Source organism: Trachurus trachurus (assembly GCF_905171665.1).
Source record: "Trachurus trachurus genome assembly, chromosome: 24".
In the NCBI taxonomy this organism is placed as follows: Eukaryota; Metazoa; Chordata; class Actinopteri; order Carangiformes; family Carangidae; genus Trachurus; species Trachurus trachurus.
Window position 1 is genome coordinate 12179308 of NC_139910.1, and position 22767 is coordinate 12202074.

The following is a 22767-nucleotide window of genomic DNA, read 5'->3' on the forward strand; positions in this document are numbered from 1 at the left end:
AATCCACGCCACACCACACCACGAGTCAGCGGCTCCATCAGGTTGACCAGCTGGAACGCCGTGCCCTCAATGTGCCACTGCTGCTGTGACAGAGACACAGAGACAGAGACAGAGAGGGAGAGGGAGGGAGAGACGACGGGGCCACAGCAGGACACGTAACATAAACTATAATCATAGCATCTCCCAGGCGCACACACACACACACACAGACCCACACACACACGTATACACACATTGGCACATGCAATCAATCAGCCGGCCCAGTTTGGCATTCAGGAGCATCCAGAGGTGGAGTCAGGTGGAGAGAAAAATGATACGTGGCAACAAACGAGAAAGAGTAACAGAGGGGGGTCAAACAAATGATACCCAGACTCAAGGACACACAGATGAGGCGTGTGTGTTTACAACAAGTGTGTGTTCTTGGCTTTTTGTTTGCATCCTTTCAGTGTGAGTGAGTACTTTTTGCTTAGATTCATATATTTTTGTATATAAGCCTCTCTCCTGGGCTGAGCAGCGAGCTCCGTGTCTCTCTGCCCTCCAGCTACTTGTGCTGCAACAACCTTTGTCAATTTTACAAATTGTCATGGCTAACAATAGTTAGAAGTCAATCAGATGGGTGACAGTCGGCCCAATTTCACAGTGAGGAGACACGTCAGGGGACGAAGACACAGAGACACACACACACTCAGTCACACACGCTGTACCGTTTGAGACTGGACTGATAAGCGCTGTCATAACAATAAATCTGACTGGTATCAGCTCTTGAAAACATGAATGCAAGTGTTTAATGCTAAGTTAAGCAATCAGGAAGTGCTTACAGTTGCATCCTTAAAGCTTCTGTAATCAATATTTGTATATTAATAATGGACCAAATGACTATGTGTAAAGTGAAAGTAACAAATCCCCACAGAGGAATCATTATCTGACTCTGCAGTTCCCTTGGCTCCATGGAGCAGTTTAGCACTTTTCAGCTCGTTGTTTTGGTTCGATGCTCCGGTTCATTCTCACCTCTCTCATCAGCGTGATGCCGCTGCAGCAGGAGGAGAGTTCACACCACAGCAGGTGTTGAAGTTTTAGAGAGCCGGGAGCTGGTGGAGACCAAATGCAGAGCTAAAAGGAGAGTGGACAATCATGCACTCAGACTCAACAGGTGGATCCAAACTTCATGAGAATCTGCCGTCTCATCTTAAACAGTGATTATATCATCACAATAGCATATAATATGCATAATAGCAAATGAATTATAGTGCTTACAGTGTTCTATGGTAGTTCAATCTTCATATAGAACATTTAATAAGGGAAACCAGGTAGGTAGGTTTAGATAGAAGAAGCACTTTGGTTAAGGTTAATGCTAAATGGAGATTTTTTTTTTTAAATGTGCGTCTTTGAATATTTATTCTTTTTAATTCAACCACCATCTTCCCCAAACCTTAACTCAGGGCTGTGGCAGCTTGAACATGATGGTTTAATAAAAATTTATAAAAGTTTGATAAAGCCATAAAGTAGTTAGTCACTGTGGAGGAGGTCATTGAACTGCAATATTGGTTATTTTGGCAGAAATACTAATACATAATCTGTGAACTGTTTGCTGACGCTATCAGTATCAACATACATCTAAAGTGTTGGTCATGTTAAATAGGAAGTGCATTACTGTCAGAGCTTTGGGTCCATTCATAATGTAAACATGTATGTTTAAAATAATGCAACAGGTTATAGAGCAGCATTATTTCTCTGATAATCTCATGCCAATGTCCAAACTAATAGATATTTAGATATTGTAAGTGATCAAATCCAATCAAATAGAGAATTTGGAATTGAAATTGAATCAATTCAGGAAATCTGTGGCAATTCCCAGCTCTATTCACACCTACAGCATACTATACATATATATATATATGCTATATGACTCAAAATACAAACCCTGGATATAAAGTCATTCAAAGTTAAGAGTGGATCTTTGTTGTCACTCCGGCCTTTTTTACTCCCTGCAGTAAAAACAAATAAACCTGATCCTGAGGTTTTTCCTGAGCAGAGGTGCAGTAACCGAGACACACATACTGTACAGTACGATATGAGCCGGCGCTTGTTTTGGCCGCAGATGTTAAACGCGTTTTTTAAATATATGAAGTTTGCTGAATGTGTGTGTGTGTGTGTGTGTGGTGAAGCTGCGGTGGCTGGGAAAATGAAGCGAGAGAGGCAGTGGCAGATCTGAACCGGGGATGACATTTATTCTGTAAATAAATAGAACGCTTGTGGGGTGGAGTGGTCTGCCGAATATGTGTGTGTGTGTGTGTGTGTGTGTGTGTGTGTGTGTGTGTGTGTGTGTGTGTGTGTGTGTGTGTGTGTGTGTGTGTGTGTGTGTGTGTGTGTGTGTGTGTGTGTGTGTGTGTGTGTGTGTGTGTGTGTGTGTGTGTTGTTTAGTGGCTGTGAGTGGAATCATGGGAGTGAAACCCCTCGCTGAGCACTCAGAGCTCTCATCACGGTGGGGGTTTGAAGAGTTGGGCTAGTCCACTCCTCCTCTTCTTCCCCCTCCTCCTCCTCCTCCTCCTCCTCCTCCTCCTCCTCCTCCTCCTCCTCCTCCTCTTCCTCCTCTTCTTCCTCCTCCTCCTCCTCCTCCTCCTCCTCCTCCTCCTCCTCCTCCTCCTCCTCCTCCTCTTCCTCCTCTTCTTCCCCCTCCTCCTCCTCCTCCTCCTCCTCCTCCATCCCTTCCTTCCACCAGCTAACATGTTGAGAGGTGACCCCTTGAGAGCTTTCCCACATACGGACGAACCAACAACTCAGCTGTAATGGGCTCGACTCCACGCTACTACTGGGAGCGTGGGGATGGCCGAGGCGCTCGTCTCCTCCTGGATGGAGTGTGTGAACGTGTGTGTGTGTGTGAACGTGTGTGTGAATGAGTGTGTGTGTGTGTGTGTGTGTGTGTGAAGGGAAGAGAAAGAGGGAGAGAGTGAGATTGAGTGCCCTGTACAAAGAGCTTGTATTATTAATGAAATCACCCTGGCAGATGGGTCTCATCTTGGAAGTGTCCCACAACCACTGAGATTTGCAGCTGGCTCACATGCACACACACACACACACACACACACACACACAAACACGCTCGCACTTTTCCCCCCTTCTCTTGTTAAGTGTGCCTCTGACAGTTTATCCCTCCTTTTCCTCGCTCTTTTCACTCTCTCCCTCTCCCTCTCTTCCCTTCTCTCATTCCGTCTTTCTCTCTTTATCCTCTTCTCCTCTCTGCTCGTCTTTTATTCATAGAAAGATTTGGCCCTGGCGTCCAGGCTTTCAGGCCAAAACTACTGTCAACCCCCCCTCTACCCCACCACCAACACATACACACACACAGTTTCCCTACACCACCTTCACCCCCCTCCTTCCCCCTCCTCCACCCTCCCCTCTGCTCCACTCTTTCCTTCCATTCCTTTCTCCGCCCGCATCAGGATTTGTCCACACCTCGAGCAAAAAGCCTTTATTCCAGGCTGACTACCTTCGGCCTGCAGTTTGAAGAAGAGCTTTATATGTCACAACCCCCACCACCCCCTCCTCCTCCTCCTCCATCCTCCTCCTCCATCCTCCTCCTCCTCCCCTCCTGCAGAGGAAAGAGACATAGATGGGTGTTTGAGATTAAAATGTTGCAGGCTCTTTCCCCCTCTAATGTGCTTCCCTCAATTCAGATCACACCCACCCAAAATACAGCCGAGCACTCTATCTGCAAAGAAGCCAGTCATGCAGAAACACACATTTATGCACATATACTTATTTACAGTATCTATATATACACATGCACATCTATAAACACACATATACACACACACACACTGTATTTGCACTGTATGTACATTCAGATATCTTTGCACAGATTCGGTAGAACTGTTTATACAGATACTGCAGGTCCTTTGTGTTTCTATAGGAGTATATACAGTACTGTACACAAACTGAGCTGCTGTTTGGTTTCACGTCATTCAGTCAGGACGGCGCGTTGATCATCATGTTTGAGTAGCCGGGTCATTTTGTTGCGTTTCGTCCTACAGTAGCAACGGTGAGGTAATTTTTGACTACAGGTGCTTGCAGAGAGGAAATTGTGGAGGTCAAAGAGTTTTATTTTGACTTTTTCTTCAGTTCTCTTTCGTATTTTCATTATTTTATCCTGGTGGTGCAGTGGTCGCCTCTCAGTAAGAAGGTTCTGGGGTTGATTTTTCCTCTCTGGGATGGAGTGGCGACCTGCCCAGAGTGTCCTCCCCCGCCTTCGCACTACGACTATGTCTGTTGGGATTGGGCTCCCCGTAATCCTGCACCTGGATTATTTTATTCCAGGGCAGCACAGTAATGCAGTGGTTAGTGCCGATCCTCAGGCCTGCAGCCTTTCTGTGGAGAGTTGTTGCATGTTCTCTCTGTGTCTGCACAGGTTCTCTAGGGTTCTCCCGCTTCGTCCCATAATCCAAAGACATGTGCACCGGTGATTTAGTTTTACGAGTGTGAATGTGAGCACTGTTTGTCCCTGTGGATGTGGGACCTGTGACAGTGGCGACTTGTCCAAGGTGCATCCTGCTCTATATCAGCTGGGATGGGCTCAAACTATGTGGATAAGCAGTGTAGATCATGAATGCATGGATTACTTATTTCATTTCTGAAATGACTTGTGTGAAGTGTTGTGATCTAAAGTAGAGCAGCAACAATTAATCGAACAATAATCAATTATCATATTAATTGTCAACTATTTTGATCATCGATAAACTGAATATCTCTTTGGTTTGTGGACAAAACAAGACCTTTGAGGACGTCATCTTCTGGTGTGGGAATCACTGATTGGCATTTTTCAACATTATTTAACATTTCATTGACCAAACAACTAATCGTTTAAATAATCAACAGATTAATCGATAATGAAAATAATTATTAGTTGCTGCCGTAATCTAGAGAGCAGTGTGAGTTATTTCTGCCTATGTTCCACGACAACCTGTGTGCATGTCTTCCTTGTTTGGAGCCATTTCGCTGTTTATATAGATAATGTATATGCAAACATCCATATATATATATATATATATATATATATATATATATATATATATATATATATATATATATATATATATATATATATATATATATATATATATACACACACACACACACAAACACAGTAGACATACTGTACATGTCAGTCCTGCAGTGAATCCTCCTTAATGAAGGTCACAGTGCTCAGGTTTTGTTGGGACTGTCGATGAGAGAGGTGTTGTTTCAGTTGTCTGCAGTTTGTGTTGAGTTGTGCTGCGCTGTCCTGACTAAGTGTTTCTCCTCATGTATATCAATTAGATTAGACTACACAACAGACACACAATACTGTAGAAACACACCTCCCTACTCACACATTCTGTATCACGTATGTATCCATAAAGATGCATTCATATGTGAACAGACACGGATAATAGAAATACATAGTTTGCATTATAAACTCCAAACACATATCTGTAGTTATAGACAATACATGATAGGTGTGAACACCTGTACTCTGCAGTGTATACTAGCCTACTTCACTTACCTACACACGCTCACACAAAAAATGTCCAGTCAACAGCATATTGCTGCTTTCGCACAGAAATGGCATCCCCCGAAAAAAAAAAGGGGGAAAAAAAGAAAAAGAAGAAGAAGAAAAACAGAAACACAAACATTCGCTGGCACACACAAACTGTCACACACTCTTTCACGATGAACAACACAGCAACTCGAGGCTTCAGACAGGAGGGGTTGCCTAGGAAACGGTGGGAAGGAACCCTAGTTATTTGTGTTGAGCATATTTTCATTTGGGCTGAAACAGAGAGGCATAAAAACCCCGGGAGAGGGAGAGAGGTGATTTGTCCTGACAGCTCCTTTACTCTCCCGAGGTGTAACACAGACACACACACACACACACACACACACACACACACACACACACACACACACACACACACACACACACACACACACACACGCATGCATACACGTATAAACAGACGAATGCACATGCATGAACACACACTCACATACACGCAGACACATACAGAGATGCCAAAACCTAGTAAGTAAACCACTCGTGCCATCACAGGGATGTCAGCAGGGGAGTGTGTGTGTGTGTGTTTATGTATGTGTGTGTTTATATGTGTGTGTGTTGATGCACAAGTTAGTGGATGCTCCGAGTAGCCCTGCATGTGCAGCGTTTCATGCAGAAGTACTTGTTAAATGATTCTTTCTGACTTCCCTGCCTCTTTTGTCAGCAGCAGCAGACAGCTCCGCTCCGTGCATGCTTGCTGCAGTATTTTGGTGTTGTCTTGCTTAGCGCGTCTCTCTGCTGCTCCCTCGCTCCGTTTAGAAGCCGAGCGAGGGAGTCGGTGCATTTTTCTTTCCTTTTTCTTCTTTTTTAATGAATGATATTTCCAGGGTGCAGAATCTTTACTCTTTGCAACTCAGAGCGTGAGGAGTTTTCGTCTCTCCGTGTGCGTAGAAACCGGAAAAAAAACAAAACAAGAACGCATCCGAAAGGCAGGCAGGGGGAATCAGAGGGGGGATGCTTTAAATGTTCATGGAGTTCATGGGTATTTGTCTGAGGGAGGGTGTTTAAGTGGCTGGCGCGGAGAGGGGAAACATGATGCAGTAGTCTCCCAAAAATAGCGCTCCTCAAAAAAAAAAAAAAGAGAGGGAGAGAGAGAGAGGAGGGTTACATAAGGGGTGTCTGTGCGGAGCCTTCACCTTGAGCCTGGGGTTGTTGTTTTTGGGGTGTCATACTCGTACTGGCCACAGGAGGTCAGCGTGGCTCGCTGCTCAACATCAGCAGCAGCAGCAGCAGCAGCAGCAGCTCTGTCCTTGTCAGAGCTCCTCTTCAGTGGGCCGTCCTGTGGAAAAGCCTTTCAGGAGGGGATGTTTCAAGGGCATTCTCTCTCTCTCCATTTTTCTCTCCTCCTTTTCCACTGTTGCGTTTCTGTGTCTCTCTAACTCCTGCCTGCCACTTTTTTTTAAATCTTTTTTTATTCCAACCATCTTCATTTCAACTCGTTCTCTCATACTATATATACAAGTACATCGCCAAGAAGAGTCTCTGTCGTCTGTTCTCTCCAGCACCGTCTCCACAGGCCTGTATTCTCCTACATATGTAACAATGGCATTGTGTGTCGCTTTAAAAAAAAGGCGCCTCGTTTGCAAGGACAGAGAGACAGGGAGGCAGAGGATGATAAAGTCAGAGGAAGAGCACATGTATGATGTTTTGTGTGTGTCTGCAATCAATATTTTTATAGAAAAGACTATATTCTGCTCTATATAGAGAGTGTCCTATGTGAGGACTTCACCTGCTGATTCACCTGTGGCATTATGTGTTTCTTCAGCCTGTGTTTAAACTCTTCAGCTGGAAGGTCGTTCAAGAAACCAGTGGCTTCACAGCTCCTTACAGTAATTATTTTGATCATGGTCTCCCTGTTTCATGGCTCAAGTCAAGAGAGGATTGTCTATGTCGTCTGGAATCAAACACGTGGATGTACGATGTATGTGTATGTTGTGATCTAATAACTTCCCTTCCTTCCTCAGGTTGGGGGGAATGATCGCGGCCTACAAGATCGTGCCGGATGAGATCGATGAAATCAAGGTATGTGATCAATCTGTCTATTTATCTGTATTTACTGTATCTGTGTATGTACAGCCTTTTGTAACTGTGATGAGGTTTGGAGAATTGAGGGTTAACTAGGTATCATTCTGTGTGTGTGAAACAACAGGAGACTCTGGTGGATTGGTGCGATGAAAAGGAACTTAACCTCATCCTGACCACCGGAGGCACAGGCTTCGCCCCGAGAGACGTCACACCAGAGGTGAGTTCACGTGCTTCTGATGAAGAATGAACCAGCTCTATTGTGACTGTGTGCATTTTGAAATGTGTCTTCTTCTCTAATGCACAGTGTGTGTGACAGTGTGACAGTGTGAACACAAACACCACAACCAGAACTTACAGATTTCTTTTCCTCTGATGTGTTTTTGCTGATGTTCAGTGAACCTTTTCTTTTTCCTTGTTTTAAACCAGCTCAAGAAAATGTTTCTAAGCCACATTTTTTATGGTTTGCTGATTTGCTGCTTAAAAAGACGCAAAATGAACTTTGAGAGTTGTATTTAAATATAGCCAGAATAGAAACAGGTTACATAAGAACAAACACGACAAACTTGGGTTGAAATATGGACACGGTCACATGAGAGAAGTTAAAAACACTACAGCTGAAGCACAGTGACGTCTACAGCGGAGTGGTATAGACTCCTTCTGCTACTTCCATCACACACACACACACACACACATGTGTTGCAGCTCTGATTAACACACGTTGTAATTAGCCCCACGGTCACATGGGAAATAAAGAGGCAGAAGTTTGATCCTTATTAACTAAAAAAGGTGGGATTGTGTTGCAAGCAATTCAGAGATAATGGATGGCAACACAATCCCACGTTTTAGGTGTGGGTTGTGTGTGTATACTTCATGTTGTGTGCACTCTTGTAATAGGGGGAAGTACTCTGGTCACCATAATAACCATTTTATATACATTAGGGCTGGCAAATATTTTGCGATAATAATGCATCAGTGCAAATTCCTTCTAATGCCACTTTTTTCAAACACTAATATACATATATTCTGTTTTTTTGTCATTTGGCCCCACCTGTAGTTTGATTCAATTTTATGGGAATGAATGATCTTGCTGTCATGCAGTCATAAGCTTAACAGTTAACACTCAGATGGAGCCGTCATGTTCTTTTATTTTAGCGTATTTTTCATGCCGCGTGCAGTGAGGCTTTTTGATTGTAATGTTTGATGACGTTATATTTGGCAACTGACATTAAAGTAAGCGTATTTGTCTTTTATTAAACATTTTGAACAATATCCCTTTAAGGCACATTGTGAGCAAATACATTTTTAAAAAATTAATTGCGATGAGATATTTTAATCAACTGACAACCCTGATGTAATACGCACTGTATATATAACTGGTTTTTGTGTCATTATAAATTAAGTTTGTGAAGATTTTTTTTGCCCAATTTATATAAATACACAGTCTCCTGCACTGCACTACACCAGCTCTGGAAAAAATAAAGAGACCACTACTCCAAAATATTCTTAATAAATCAGCTTCTCTACATGTATGGGATGGCAGCCATCGATTCCAGTGTCTATTGAACTCCAACACAAGCACCTTACTCTACTTAGCTGATCGCCTGAACCAAATCATATTTAATGAGGAAGAAAGATTATAAATTAAAAAAAAAAAAAAAAAAAAAACACTGCTGCGATTAAAAATTGGGATTATTCCGCCAATGTTGATTTCTAAACTCCTCCTAAATTTAAAAAGTAGTGTTGTGTTGTTTTAAAATGAATATGAACTTGTTTTCTTTGCATTATACAAGGTCTGAAAACACCAGAATTTTTTTGTTATTTTGACCTGTTGCCATTTTCTGCAAATAAATGCTCTAAATGACAAAATTTTTATTTCCAATTTGGGAGAAATTTTGTTATACAATGAAACAAAAGTGTTCGTTTTACTCAAACACATACCTATGAATAGTAAAACCAGAGGAACTGATCATTTTGAAGCGGTCTCTGAGCTGTATACTGTGGATACCTGTCTCATCACACGCCATCGTTAACCATATAACATATTAAAAGATTAGAACCTTTATTGGATTTGCACTGCTCCACTTCTGCTGTATGCACTCAACCAACCTCCCTCTCTCCCTCTATCCCTCCCTCTCTCTCTCTCTCACACACACACACACACCGTTTGGCAGGGGATGAGCTGTGGTTCTCAGCAGTATCATTGGTCCTCATCAATCATGGTAGACAGCAGCAACCTTCCTGGAAGGGGGAAGACACGAACACACTGTAGTCACTGATAATACCTGCTATCTGATCCAAGCCTGTGTGCTGGAGACAGCCATATCTCTCTGTCTGTCTCTGTGTGTTTGAAGGCTGTACAGGACACAGATGACTGTATTGTGTGGAGATGAAGGCAGGACAACGGATTACACTCGACCTCTTTCTTCTTAATTGAAGATGTATATTTTATTTCATTACCTATTCTGTTATTTATTCATTCTGCCATGTGGGAAATCTGAATCTCTCCTTATTATACTGTTACTGTAAATGCTACATGTTGCTGTATTTTACATTGCATCCATTAACAAATTTAAATGATCACGTTTCGACTATCTGAAGGCTAAAAATAACGTATATTATCAACATTTTAATGGTTTGCAGCAGCCTGATTGCTGCAGCTGGATTAATAGCTACATTACATAGATCTTATATGAGGTCACGCTGGTTTACTGGCCATAGTTTTTTTTTTCTGTACTTGTGCAGTTATTGAAAGGTCATGCACAGGAAATGCGTTAGTTGTAGTGTCAGTTGCTGCTTGCATTGTTTTGCTGATCTCAAACATCTTTATTTCAGGTCACAGTGACCATACAAATTTTGTTCTGCTGTGATTTTGCATTGCTAAAAAGCCTAGAGCTGACAGGTGCACACTGATTTATTTGTTGTCCTCATGCAGGAAGCAACATACTGTATGTGGGACTGGAGTTTCCTCTTTTCCCCCCCAATGCAAACATTTAATCAAGGTCCTTTTCATACAGAGGCCTGGAGAGCTCAACACACTGTGGCTTCAAGAAAAAACACATGCAAAGACACAAACGTGCTGCAAATTCCATCCTACAACACAACAACAGAAGTGTTTCTGTATGACACTCAACAGTGAAGAGCTCAGCTGGGACTTGTTGTTCAGTGACCAGTTGTGACTTTTGAAACATTAACTATTAAAGGGATAGTTCAACATTTTGGCAAATTGGCCTATTGCCATAATCCCTATAGTCATAGCAGTAGACTTGTTTCCTTTAATTGTCAGTGCAAGCTATTTTTAGAACGGCGGAGCAGAGCTGCGAGCTGCTCAGAGCTACGCTACGGAGGCTAATGTAGTTTCTTGGTTTCCCTCATCAAACTCATCAAATACACAATCCAACAACTCCAAAACGCTCTGGTGGACAAGTTGTGACCTGCACATTCACCACGCGATGAGATAATTACAGAACATCACGAGACAGAGTTGTTTTAGAGGTAAATTCATGCAAAACCGCTGATACACACACACACACACACATCTCTCGAGCTTCTGCTGTGTCGCATGACTAAACTTACAGCACACACGTGTCACATTGATGAAAATATTCTCTGAACTTGCAGCTTGTTTGTGTATTTGCGTGTGTTTTCTTAAACTGCAGTGGGTTGAGCTCTCCGGGCCACCGTACAATGATCTCAGGCTACATTTCGGGCCTCGGCATGATCTCATTTGGTTAGATTTCATCACATAGCCTCAGTGTATGAGCGCCTCTCCTGCCCTTGTGATACACCCCCTCACTCTCAACAACACACTCATGTAATTAAGACTCAACCATCAGACTTTTTTTTTTTCTCTTTCTAAACACATCTCCTAAATCATACATGTTGTGTATCTGGATGTGAACAAACTCATCTTCCTCTTCTTCAAGTCAGTGATTTCACATAATGAGGTGGAAGTCAAGCCTCAGCCCCTCCCTCCTTCTCTCTGCCGTCTTTTCCCTCATGTTTCTGTCTCACCCCTCCTTGGTCCCACCCACACTCTTTCCCTCCCTCCCTCCCTGTCTCCCTCTCCTCTCCTGAGTCCAAGCCCACGATGCTCATCAGTGGCTCCTCTCCTTTGAAGTCTTTCCTCTCCCCTCTCCCTCGCTAATGGTGCGTTTGAAGTGTCACTCAACTCAAGGGCACCCAACACACACAGCTGGAGGAGAAGGCGCTATCTTCTCCGCTATCTCTCCCTGCCAGGAACGTGCCTCATCAACCGGCGCAGTCCCATAAACGCATCCGCACATAAACAAACACATACAGCACATCGCACACATGAAACCGCCAACAACCGCCGCCATCTCTGGAAGCCACTCGTGTTTTTGCACCCCGCTGGTTTGTGTGTAATGAACTCCCACTTCCGAGCCCCAAATCACGCAAGGACATACAGTGTAGCGGCGCTGCACAAAATATGATAAATAACCCGCCCCGCTGTAAAAGCCCAGGCTGTAGGACAAACTCATTCATCATTAAAGTGTTTAATTGCACAGAGCGATCAAGAAAAAAGACATATTCCTGTATTGATTTCAAAGATTAAATCAATCCTGATTGCTAATGGGGGGAGGAGACGGGTCAGATAAGGATTTTTTTTTTCAGCCTTCAGACAGTTGAGACATGAATTGTGCAGGAGGGATTGTCAATATTTGAAGGGCAGTCCTGGTGTTTTGAGTGGAGGCATCATGGCTTCAGGAGGTTGTTGTAGACCATTATCCTCATCGTGTCTACAGTTTAATTAAGTGATATTCTTAATCCTAAATAGTCTTTCCTTGTAATGTCGTTGGTTGAGGACTTTCCGTCGTGCATCTGTGCTGTTATCCCATCACTGTAAAGTAAAAGACCTACATTCACAATAGTGGTGTAGTATTTAAAGGACATTACTTTACTGTTTGTAGTTGTGTTGACCTGATAAAATGATGTTGCACTTGAATGAAATTGTTCTTTTAAAGGGACAACGAGGAGTTTTGGAAAGTGACGTGTTTTCACATGACATTTCCCATGAGCCTCCGCGAGCACGGTGAAATTCTTGGACTGAAAGCGAAAAGAATGTTTTCAAATCAATAATGAAAGTCGGAGGCTCGAAGACGATCAGATACCGTCGTAGTTCCGACCATAGATGGTGATTCGGTGGCGTTATTCCCATGACCCGCCGGGCAGCGTCTGCGAAACCGAGAGTAGGAAATGCTGGGCGAGTCGACTGATAAATAATAATAACAAAATAACGATGAAGACAAAATGATATATTTATTGAAAATGGACCCATTAACAAGTTTGGGTAATGTACTGTAGATTCATCCACATTAATATGAAACTTTTTTATAACCAAATACAAACTCCTCGTTGTCCCTTTAAGTTTTATTCTGTAATTTCTTTCAATTCAGTTTTGTTTGTATTGTGCATAATCCTGATGCACTTTACATTGTGTGGTCAAGACTGGGGCTGCACAATTAATAACATTGAAAAAAAAATACTCACATGTTTTTCATATCTCCCTTTTATTTGACCTGCATTGTATTGCATTATTACCTCCAACAAGGACGTTGCCTTTTCTCCTGTGTGCTTGTTTGTCAGCAGCAATTTGCAAAAAGTACTGAGCCGATTTGCTCTCAACTTGGTGAAGAGGGTTCATGGACCAGGGAAGAACCCATTAGATTTAGGGTCAGATCTGGTTCATTTTCTATATATTTTATTTTTCTCTGTAGTCTGGTGTTTGTTGTTTGGCCATGGCCTCGCTGGAGGTCCTCTGGTTGGGAACATTCATTGTTAATCCACCATTCATTGATGATGAGGCCACCTCGTTACAAACCAACCAAATATTCAGTAAAAGATGAATATTTCTGAGCTTAAATGTCAACATCCACCTCTTTATATACACTATTTTTGTAGTTTTTATTTTATTCCACTGTCACCTCCAACAAACGCCACCCTGCGTTTCTTGGAGGAGGAACGGCGGCACGAGCATTTTTAGCTCAGATGGCGACGCCTCTCACCTTCCCAAATAAACCGAGCCGAGGGCGTGAAAATTCTCCAGCGTTTGAATAAACTGGTCCAAACATGAGACACATGCTTAGTTCAGGCTCTGATCACACTCGCAAAAAAAAAAAGAGAAACCTCCTCTGCTTCTCTCTCCTCTCTGCAGGCCACTAAGGAAGTGATAGAGCGTGAGGCTCCAGGGATGTCTCTGGCAATGCTGATGGGATCCCTCAACGTCACACCGCTAGGCATGCTTTCCAGGTCGGGCGCACAAAACACAACCACAACACATATTTTATCTCTTATCTTAATGATTTTTATTAAAAACACTGACGTCTAGACCTCAATGATGTAAACAGGAATCCACAAACAAGCACAACTTGTCATTATGGTATCCTTTATATATTTATATTACAGCCCATCTGTTGCTGAAATCCCATTTTTTTCATATAAGATGCAATAATGTAATCATGTGCAGCATGAACTAAGGCTTTTTAGATGAAAGGAGTTGCATGTTTTTCTTCAACATCACCATAATTGAGTGTATTCGCTGCACTACCATTCTATTTTTTTTTTTCCAGCTGCATCCATTTAAAGCTCCCTCTGTGTGTTTTGTGTGTTGCAGACCTGTGTGTGGGATCCGAGGGAAGACACTCATCATTAACTTACCAGGAAGCAAGAAAGGCTCCCAGGTAGGAAACACTGCAAACTGCTGTAACAACACCTTTCTCCTGTGGATGTTCACGCTCAGCGTTGTTGGTAAAAAAAAAAAAAAAAGATAGAGCAGGAGAGAAGAGAAGAGAGATTCCCCCTCTAACCGCCCGTGTGTGTGTGTGTGTGTGGTTGGTGGTGGGTGGTATGGTTCGTGTCCTTGAGCAAGAAGCTAAACCTTGATGGATCCTGATGGTTCAGCAAGAGGCTGCACATGTGCACAACAACATCATATGTATACAAAACACAAACACAACACAAAATATGGACACACACAAGACAGTGTCTCCTGTGTGAACGCTGCTCGTAGCTTAGCGCTGTGCTAATGACGCAACCGTGAAGGTCATCCTCACTTCAGAGTCTTAACCTGCACTTTGTTTGTGATCTGCAAATGTGTCGTTATCTGTGTGTGTGTGTGTGTGTGTGTGTAGGTATGGATTTGGAGTGTGTCTCGTGTGCGCTCACTGAAATGATTAATCAATGTTGCATGTGCATATAGATCTGTGTGTGTTTTTTTTGTTTGTAGTTTCTAGTGTTTTGATGTGTTCCTACATCCACAGAGGTATAGATGTACAGGGCAGCGTGGGTTTGTGTTTACATTATGCGTGTGTGTGTGTGTGTGTGTGTGTGTGTGTGTGTGTGTGTGTGTGTGTGTGTGTGTGTGTGTGTGTCCACCCACTGCTGCTGCCCCCCCCCCCCCCCCACCCCATCTGTCTCCCTCTCTGCCGCGCTGACCTGCACATCTGTCTCTGTCTCGTTACGCGCCCCGCTCCTCCTGATCGATTTTAGTATTTCTTTTAATCAATTACGCCACCTCTCCCCCATCTGCTGCCATATTAGTGTCTCCCTCATCAACCCCCAGTTAAAGTTAACGGCACAAGCAGCCCATTGCCGGCTTTTATTGCGATGATCTCCTGTCATAAAGATAACAGGGAAGTCCGGGGCTGAGCCAGCCCAGATGAAGCCTGTTACGTCAGTATCGCCGATGCATCTTTAAAGGGATAGTTCAACATTTTGGCAAATTGGCCCATCGCCATAATCCCTATAGTTTTAGGAGTAGGTTCGATACCTTTAATTGTCGGTGCAAACTATTTTTAGAACGGGGGAGCAGAGCCGCGAGCTGCTCAGAGCTACGCTACGGAGGCTAATGGGATTTCTTGGTTTCCCTAATCAAACTCATCAAATACACAATCCAACAACTCCAAAACGCTCTGGTGGACAAGTTGTGACCTGCACATTCACCACGCTAGGAGATAATAACGGAACATTATGAGACGGAGTTGTTTTCGAGGCAAATGCAGAGACTGCTTGCTGAAAAACTTCCCCCGACGGGAACGCGTATCAGTGGTTTTGCGTGAAATTTACCTCTAAAACAACTCTGTCTCAACCACGAGAGCGTTGTGGAGTTGTTGGATTGTGTGTTTGATGAGTTTGATGAGGGAAACCAAGAAATCCCATTAGCCTCCGTAGTGTAGCTCTGAGCAGCTCACGGCTCTGCTCCGCCGTTCTAAAAATAGCTTGCACCGACAATTAAAGGTAACGGACCTTCTCCTAAGACTATAGGGATTATGGCAAAATGCCAAAATGTTAACGAACTATCCCTTTAAGCTTGTTTTGTCTCTTTGGCTTCATTTACAGACCCAATCTTCATACTGTATTTTGATTGCACAGAGTTCAATCACAGCTTTGTGTTCACTACAGCTTAAGTATCTAATGATGTGATCCCGCTCATCGTGAGGTGAGGATGGGATTTTAGCCTCCGAGCTGAGAAACCTTCCCGACTGATCTGCCTGAACACTTTGACTTTGAATAAAAAAAAAATGTCAGGAGGGAACGGCGGATCCTTTAAGTTTGGAGTTTGTTTTGACGTGACAAACATGTTTAAAGGCTTTCTCCAGCGATTTAGCGTTGCGCTTTTATCAGGCGTCAGGACTCAGGAGAGAGACGGCTTCCCACGGGGACAAAGACGCTTTGACAAGGTAGAGTCGTCTACAGGGAACGTCAGGGCATGACGACGATGATGGGCTCCTTGTCAGGCTTTTCGCGATAATTATCACAACGGCAGAAGCAACAACACTTATAATGACATCAACAATAGTCATAGTTTTTAATTAATCTGGTCCATGTTGGCTTTCTTTAGCACATGGCGAGATGATAATGATGACGTTTTTTACTGCTTCTCCGTCTCCAATGGCTTTTTTTTTCTTCTAATGTGATGATGACAAAATATTTTTTAACTTCTGGTGGTGATGCCTCCACCTGCAGTGCTGATATTCACCTGTGGGGAGGATGTTTGTATATACGTATGCACCACCACTGATGGCATTTCTGCACACTGCCCAGACATTTCTATACATGCAACAAAACCACATGCACACACATTCATGTGCTTGTTTCAGTGTCTGGGAAGTTATCCGTGTGTGGCTGAGACTCATCCATTCAAGACTTAACCCCTCTGTCTGTTAATCTATGTGCAGTTATGTGCCTGTGTGTGGTTTGTGTGTATATATATAAATATAATCTACAGGGATGTTTCTGTACTGAGCAGATATGTCTGTGTTACTGTGGCGTGAACAATGTACACACTGTGGGAACAAATCTCCCCTTTGGGAACAGAGAGGAAATGCACAGCTCAGTATATCTCAGGCCTCCATGCTCCGTATCTACTTTCTCTAAACGCTCTTTCATCGCAGCTCATCCTTCACTTTCTTAATGTTACTTCTTTTGTCGCAGGATTAATGCTGGTGGTGTAAGTTAGTGGTTTTCCAGTCACTGAGCTTCAGACCACTACCAGTGGGGCCCAGTGAAAAAATGTGGGGAATATAATGTGAAACTATGTGTTATGATATTTTTTAACAGTGTTTGAGCTCTTAATATACACTCATCATTTAGTCCACAAGTATGTTTTTAATATAAAAATGTCAAAATGTTCCCATGATGGAGTTTTACACTTGATATTTCAGAGTTTTTTTTTTATGTAAATCGTATTTTTCCATCTCCCTATTTGTTATTTACTTCTCTCTCTGTTTTTCACTTCCTTCTTCTGTCTCACTCTCACTGAGGCTGCATTTCTCCTACTTTGTCTCTCTCTTAATCTCTCTCCATTCCCTCTTTCTTTCTGCCTGCTGTCTGTCGTCCTCCCCTCCCTCCCTCCCTCCCTCCTCGCAGAACAGCATCATCGCCTTCCCCCTCTCCCTCCATCGTCCCTCTCTCTTGCTTGTGTTTCTCATCCGCTGGCAGTATATCCAGGGATTCTGCTCTTTAGTGTTCTTGACAGTTACTCTCCTCCAGGACAAAACAGAGAATAAGAACAGAAAAAAAAACACTCCTACTGACGTACCTAAAAAAAAAATAAAAAAAAATCCCCGGCACGCAATGAAAGGAGAAAAATGGGAAAGGAGGAATGTCTCCAGGCTCCTTGACACCATCCTCGCTCCTTCTTTTTGCCCGATCCCTCCCCACTCCAGCCTGACCCACCCAGCCCTCCTTTCCACGTCTCTCTCTCTCTCAAAAAAAAAGCAAAAAACACTCAGATGTGCGCTTCAAACACACGAGAGCGAGAGGCATAAACAGTCCACTGTGAGCTGAGGGCTTTTGGGGCTGGTGTGTGTCTGTGTGTATGTGTGTGTGAATGAGGGAGGAAAGGTTAGCTGGCGGCTACACAGTGGGGCTGGGAGGGGGCTCGTGGTCGACTGCTGAGATTAACCCGTTCGACCTCTTTCATCTGCCGCTCTGAGGAGTCCTTGGTGGTGTCAGTCATGCATCCTTTGCGTGGATGCATTGGCTTTAAATGCACTCAAATTAAGGTTAACACGGTCATATTTAATCCAGCCTGTGGTGTGTGTGTGTGTGCATACGACGTTAAATAAGAAGAAATAGAGGAGGGACATGGAGCATGGAGAGGTTGCTCTGAGAGGCCCAGTGTGTGCAGCCGGCGTAGATACTGTAAAGCGTGGGGGCGATTTATTAATAATGTATCTTCTCAATGCTTAAAATACACAGGAAGATAAATAATTTCACAGATTAGCTCTTGTCTTGGGAGTGAGGAGAATGGAGCGTTTAGCATCGCCGAGGAGCCCACAGGCACACTGACACACAGAGAGACACCGGAGAGGGGGAAACAGAGATGGAGGAAGAGGAGGAGGAAGAGGAGGAGGCTGGTATAAATGTGGCCAGAGGGAGGCACTGTGATCTGAGGAGGAGAGGGAAATCTGTTTGGTTTTTTGGAGGTTTTTTTTTTTTTAGCAGTGACGTCTCCAGCAGGGTCACACGCTGTAAGAGTCACACAGACACGAGTAGACTGCAGCATAGTGGAGCGTAAAGTCTGTTTAGTTTTGTTGTGTGTTTTCATCTAGATTAATCTCCTCTTCTCTTCTTCCATGTTTACTCATCGTCACTTCCATGAATCATGAATTCAGGAAGAACCAGTTCAGTCCGTACCCATGTCACCGTCAACTATCTCATCTGTTGCTCTTCCTTTTTCTCTCACAGCAAAATATGTTTTTGCTCTCTAATTATTTCCTGTTCTTCAGTCCTACTTTGCCTCCTTTTTTTTCCTTCTCTACATGGATGTGTTCACATTAAAAGTCTTCCAGTAGCTCAAAGGGTGTAATCTCCCTATTTTCCTCTGAGGCTTTTAATGTGATGATGCTCTTTAACTTTAAGAACTCACACACACACAAAACTCCTCTCCAGTGCACCGCGCTTCAAGATGATTTATTTTAGACTTTTATTGTGAAACTGTTGCAGGTGCTGTGTTTAACCCTGAATGAGGGAAAATAGTAAAAAGAGAGGAGATTAGTGAGTGAAAACAAAAACAGACACTCAGAAAGCAGAGAGTTGTATGTGATATCAATATTTCTGTTGCACTGATGTAATTTGACCCCACAATACAATATAATGATAGTACTTATACAGTATTATTGCAGTTTTAAACATATTGTAATTGTGTTTTATTTTGAAAATTTACTGTATTTATTATTTACTATTATTAAAGCAGAAGTGAGCGATCCGGTCGTTTTCGCTAATGCTGCGTTCCAGGCAGGCTTTTGAAATCGTAAATTACAGCTCCAAGTCACAACTTACGACTTTGTAGCGTTCCAGGCAACCCACTCGTGTTTTTCCGACCTGTTTTACCTGTGAAAGTCACTATAACGGCCACTCGTAACTTCTGACCCGTGAACTCGTACCAGATCGAACTGGTACGACTTCACAGGTCGGAAGAACAGGAGTTACGAGTTTCCTTGAACGCACCATAACAGTCCTCGTCCCTGCGTCGCCACATTCACGGCGTCCCTTGGCTGCACACACAGCCCTGCATGCCGTTCTCTCTCCTCATTGGATAAAAACTGTAGGATACGATAAATGTTTTCTCCTCGGCTCAGAGCAGAGTAGAGTGACTGACAGACCCGTGTTTCGGTCCAAACACTCTATGTAAGTGATTGCTGTCGGAAGATATAACTATTTAAGACTTATATTAACACAAATATATCACTTATGCTTTAAGTTACAGTGACGCTTTAAGGAAATAATAATTCATATCTTCTTCCATCTCTGTCCTCCATCTCAGGAATGCTTCCAGTTCATCCTACCAGCGTTGCCGCACGCAATCGACCTCCTGCGGGACGCGGTGGTGAAGGTAAAGGAGGCGGCGGACGAGCTGGAGGACTTGCCGTCGCCACCGCCGCCCCTCTCGCCGCCGCCCAACAGTTCGCCGCGCCGCCAGACAGAGGACAAGGGCGTGCAGTGCGAGGAGGAGGACGAGGAGAAGAAGGACAGCGGCGTGGCGTCCACCGAAGACAGCTCCTCCTCCCACATCACCGCCGCATCCATCGCCGCCAAGGTAACGGTGGCAGAGGAGAGGAGAGGGGAGGAGAGGAGAGGGGCAGAGTTCATGGATCTGACTTCATCCATTTCAACTGTCATCTTCACATTTCATCTGCAATAGTACAAATATGTTAAAGGTGCTGCAGCCAGGATTTAACATAACATCACTGAGTCATTATCTAAAATAATTAAGAATATAATATCTATTAACTCTTCAGTAGGAGAGTCAGGGAGTCATGGTGAAAACATTTAATTATAGTTAATTTCTTCATTACTGACAATGAAGAAACATGTATTAACATGTTGGTTTGACATACTGTACAACAGTGTCATTAATGGGAAATGTGTTTTAACACAATTTGTCCCACTGATATGAAATAGGACAGTCTGGTATTTTCTCAGCTGTGTGCAGTTTAAAGATAGGAAGACGGGTCAACCAGTGAGATCAGCTTAATTTAGTTTTGGGACGTTCTCAATAGGAGAATTACATGTAGGAGTCGGCTTGATATATAAAGAAAAAATACAAAGATTACATTGCTTTGTGGATCTGTGTTAGATGTTGCTGCTGTAGCTGTCAATACGCATAACCATGAAGTGCTGTAGGTTGATGTACTTCTTTGATAACACTGAAATTAGTCTGTTATTACACCAAAGGTTTACAGTTTCCTTGATCATGATATAGTGATGTTTGAAAATGCTACAGGTAGCACCTTTAAATGGTGAATTACTGTTTTTCAACCTTTAATGTCTACACTCTAACATCTGTATTAGGCGAGGCAATTTTATTTGTATAGCCCATTTTTACAAACAGTTTGTTTCAAAGGGTTTTACACAACATCCTCTGCCCTTAGACCCTCACATCAACTGAGGAAAAACTCCCAAGAAAACTCTTTTAACAGGGAAAAATGTATTACTTACTACTTCTACTTACTTATTACTTTGCCTGATTTTTTGGGTTGTCACTCAGATGAGACAGTGAAGCTTCAGAGAGAGCAAAAGTGTTCACCACAGTTTGCTCTTTAATAACCGTGGGAAACTTGGCCGAGTTCTGTGATACTCTGTGAAATGTAGAGTATGTGTACTAGGTCACTGGTAAAATGTGTCTGAATGACCTCAATGTGTCTATGAAGACCGGTCACATTTACAGTACTGTATTTACCAAAGTTTTAAAAGTTTATCACAGGGCTGGATGATCCTGGATATTATTTTTGCCAGGTGCACGTTGGATTATAGGTTTTACCAGAGAGCTGCTGCAGTGGACACATGAGCTGTATAATAGTGTGGATATGCAAATACAAACAAGGCTGCGTTTCCCAGCAGGATGTAGAGGCGCTGTAGATGTGAGACTGGCCATGTTTATTACAGAAATGTGGACTTTTGCAACTATTAATCCTGCAACTAGGGTGGGAGCCAAGCGTTCTTATTGGATTATATTCAAAACTTATCTTCGCTAGTAGGGCTGCAACTAACGATTATTTTCATTATCGATTAATCTGTTGATTATTTAAACGATTAATCGGTTAGTTGTTTGGTCAATAAAATGTTGTGAAATTTTGAAAAATGTCAATCAGTGTTTCTCAAACCACAAGAAGACGTCCTCAAATGTCTTGTTTTGTCCACAAACCAAAGAGATACTCAGTTTAATGTCATAAAGGAACAAATAAACCAGAAATATTCACATTTAAGAAGCTGAAATAAAAGAGAATTTATTTAAAAAAAACTACTCAAACCGATTATTCGATTATCAAAATAGTCGACGATTAATTTAACAATCAATTATTGTTCGATTAATTTTTGCAGCTCTATTTGCTAGAGGCAGAAACCAGCCCCCCTTTACATATCATCATCATCATCCTCATCATGTGTGTGTGTCTGCTCTGTCTACTCACATGTGTCATCATCCCCCCGCCGCCATCCCATCTCGTCCCGTTCTGCAGTCTGGAACTGCTTTAAGGCTCTGTTGTCACGGTAACGTCTCACCTCATTGTCCAGTCACACGTGGATGTTGGTAAGACTCAACGCCGCCATCTGTCTTTCACCTGCATCCTGATCATTTAAGTTTGACAACACACCAGAGATGTTGAAATATTTGGGTTCGGTTGTGAGTGTGTGTGTGTGTTTGTGCTCGCAATATCTTTTTTGACGATTTTTAAATCGATTTTTTTTTTTTCAAAAATCGATTTTTTTTTTTTGAAAAAAAATTGTTTTTTTGAATTTTTTTTTAAATATTGTGCAATGTGTATTTGTTAGCCTCTTTTACATACAGAGAGTACAGGCTTTGAAAAGGGTTTAAGTTCACTTTATAATGGAGTATGTTAATTTATAGGCTCCTACAGTGTTTGTGTGCAGATAAATGTTAAAAATGCGACTAAAAATCGAGAGAATCGGCAATATCGTAGAATCGCAATTTAAATCGAATCGCCATCCAAAAAATCGTAGAAGAATCGAATCGGGAGAAAAGCATATCGTCCCAGCCCTACTATAATATATAGGTTTGTGTTGGCTGGATGTTGTAGCTACTACTGTGTGTGTTTGTGCCTTTCTGGATCTTTAATATCACTGTGTGTGTGTGTGGTGTTAATATGCACGTGTCTGCATATTGTGTGTGT

At 42.7% G+C, this 22767-nt stretch overlaps 1 protein-coding gene across 4 annotated transcripts in view; it reads left to right on the plus strand.

The window, feature by feature from the left end:
• Positions 1-22767, plus strand: part of gphnb (gephyrin b) — a gene marked incomplete at both ends in the record, with an annotated part of 102210 nt that overhangs the window by 37471 nt on the left and 41972 nt on the right. For 3 of the 4 annotated variants that reach the window (XM_084000933.1, XM_084000935.1, XM_084000936.1), the window contains 5 exons: positions 7555-7612; positions 7740-7832; positions 13788-13882; positions 14247-14313; positions 19902-20174. In XM_084000933.1, coding sequence (XP_083857059.1) covers positions 7555-7612; positions 7740-7832; positions 13788-13882; positions 14247-14313; positions 19902-20174 — 586 coding nt within the window. Of the gene's footprint in view, positions 1-7554; positions 7613-7739; positions 7833-13787; positions 13883-14246; positions 14314-19901; positions 20253-22767 lie in introns of all 4 variants that reach the window. The other variant, XM_084000934.1, reaches the window with a different exon arrangement.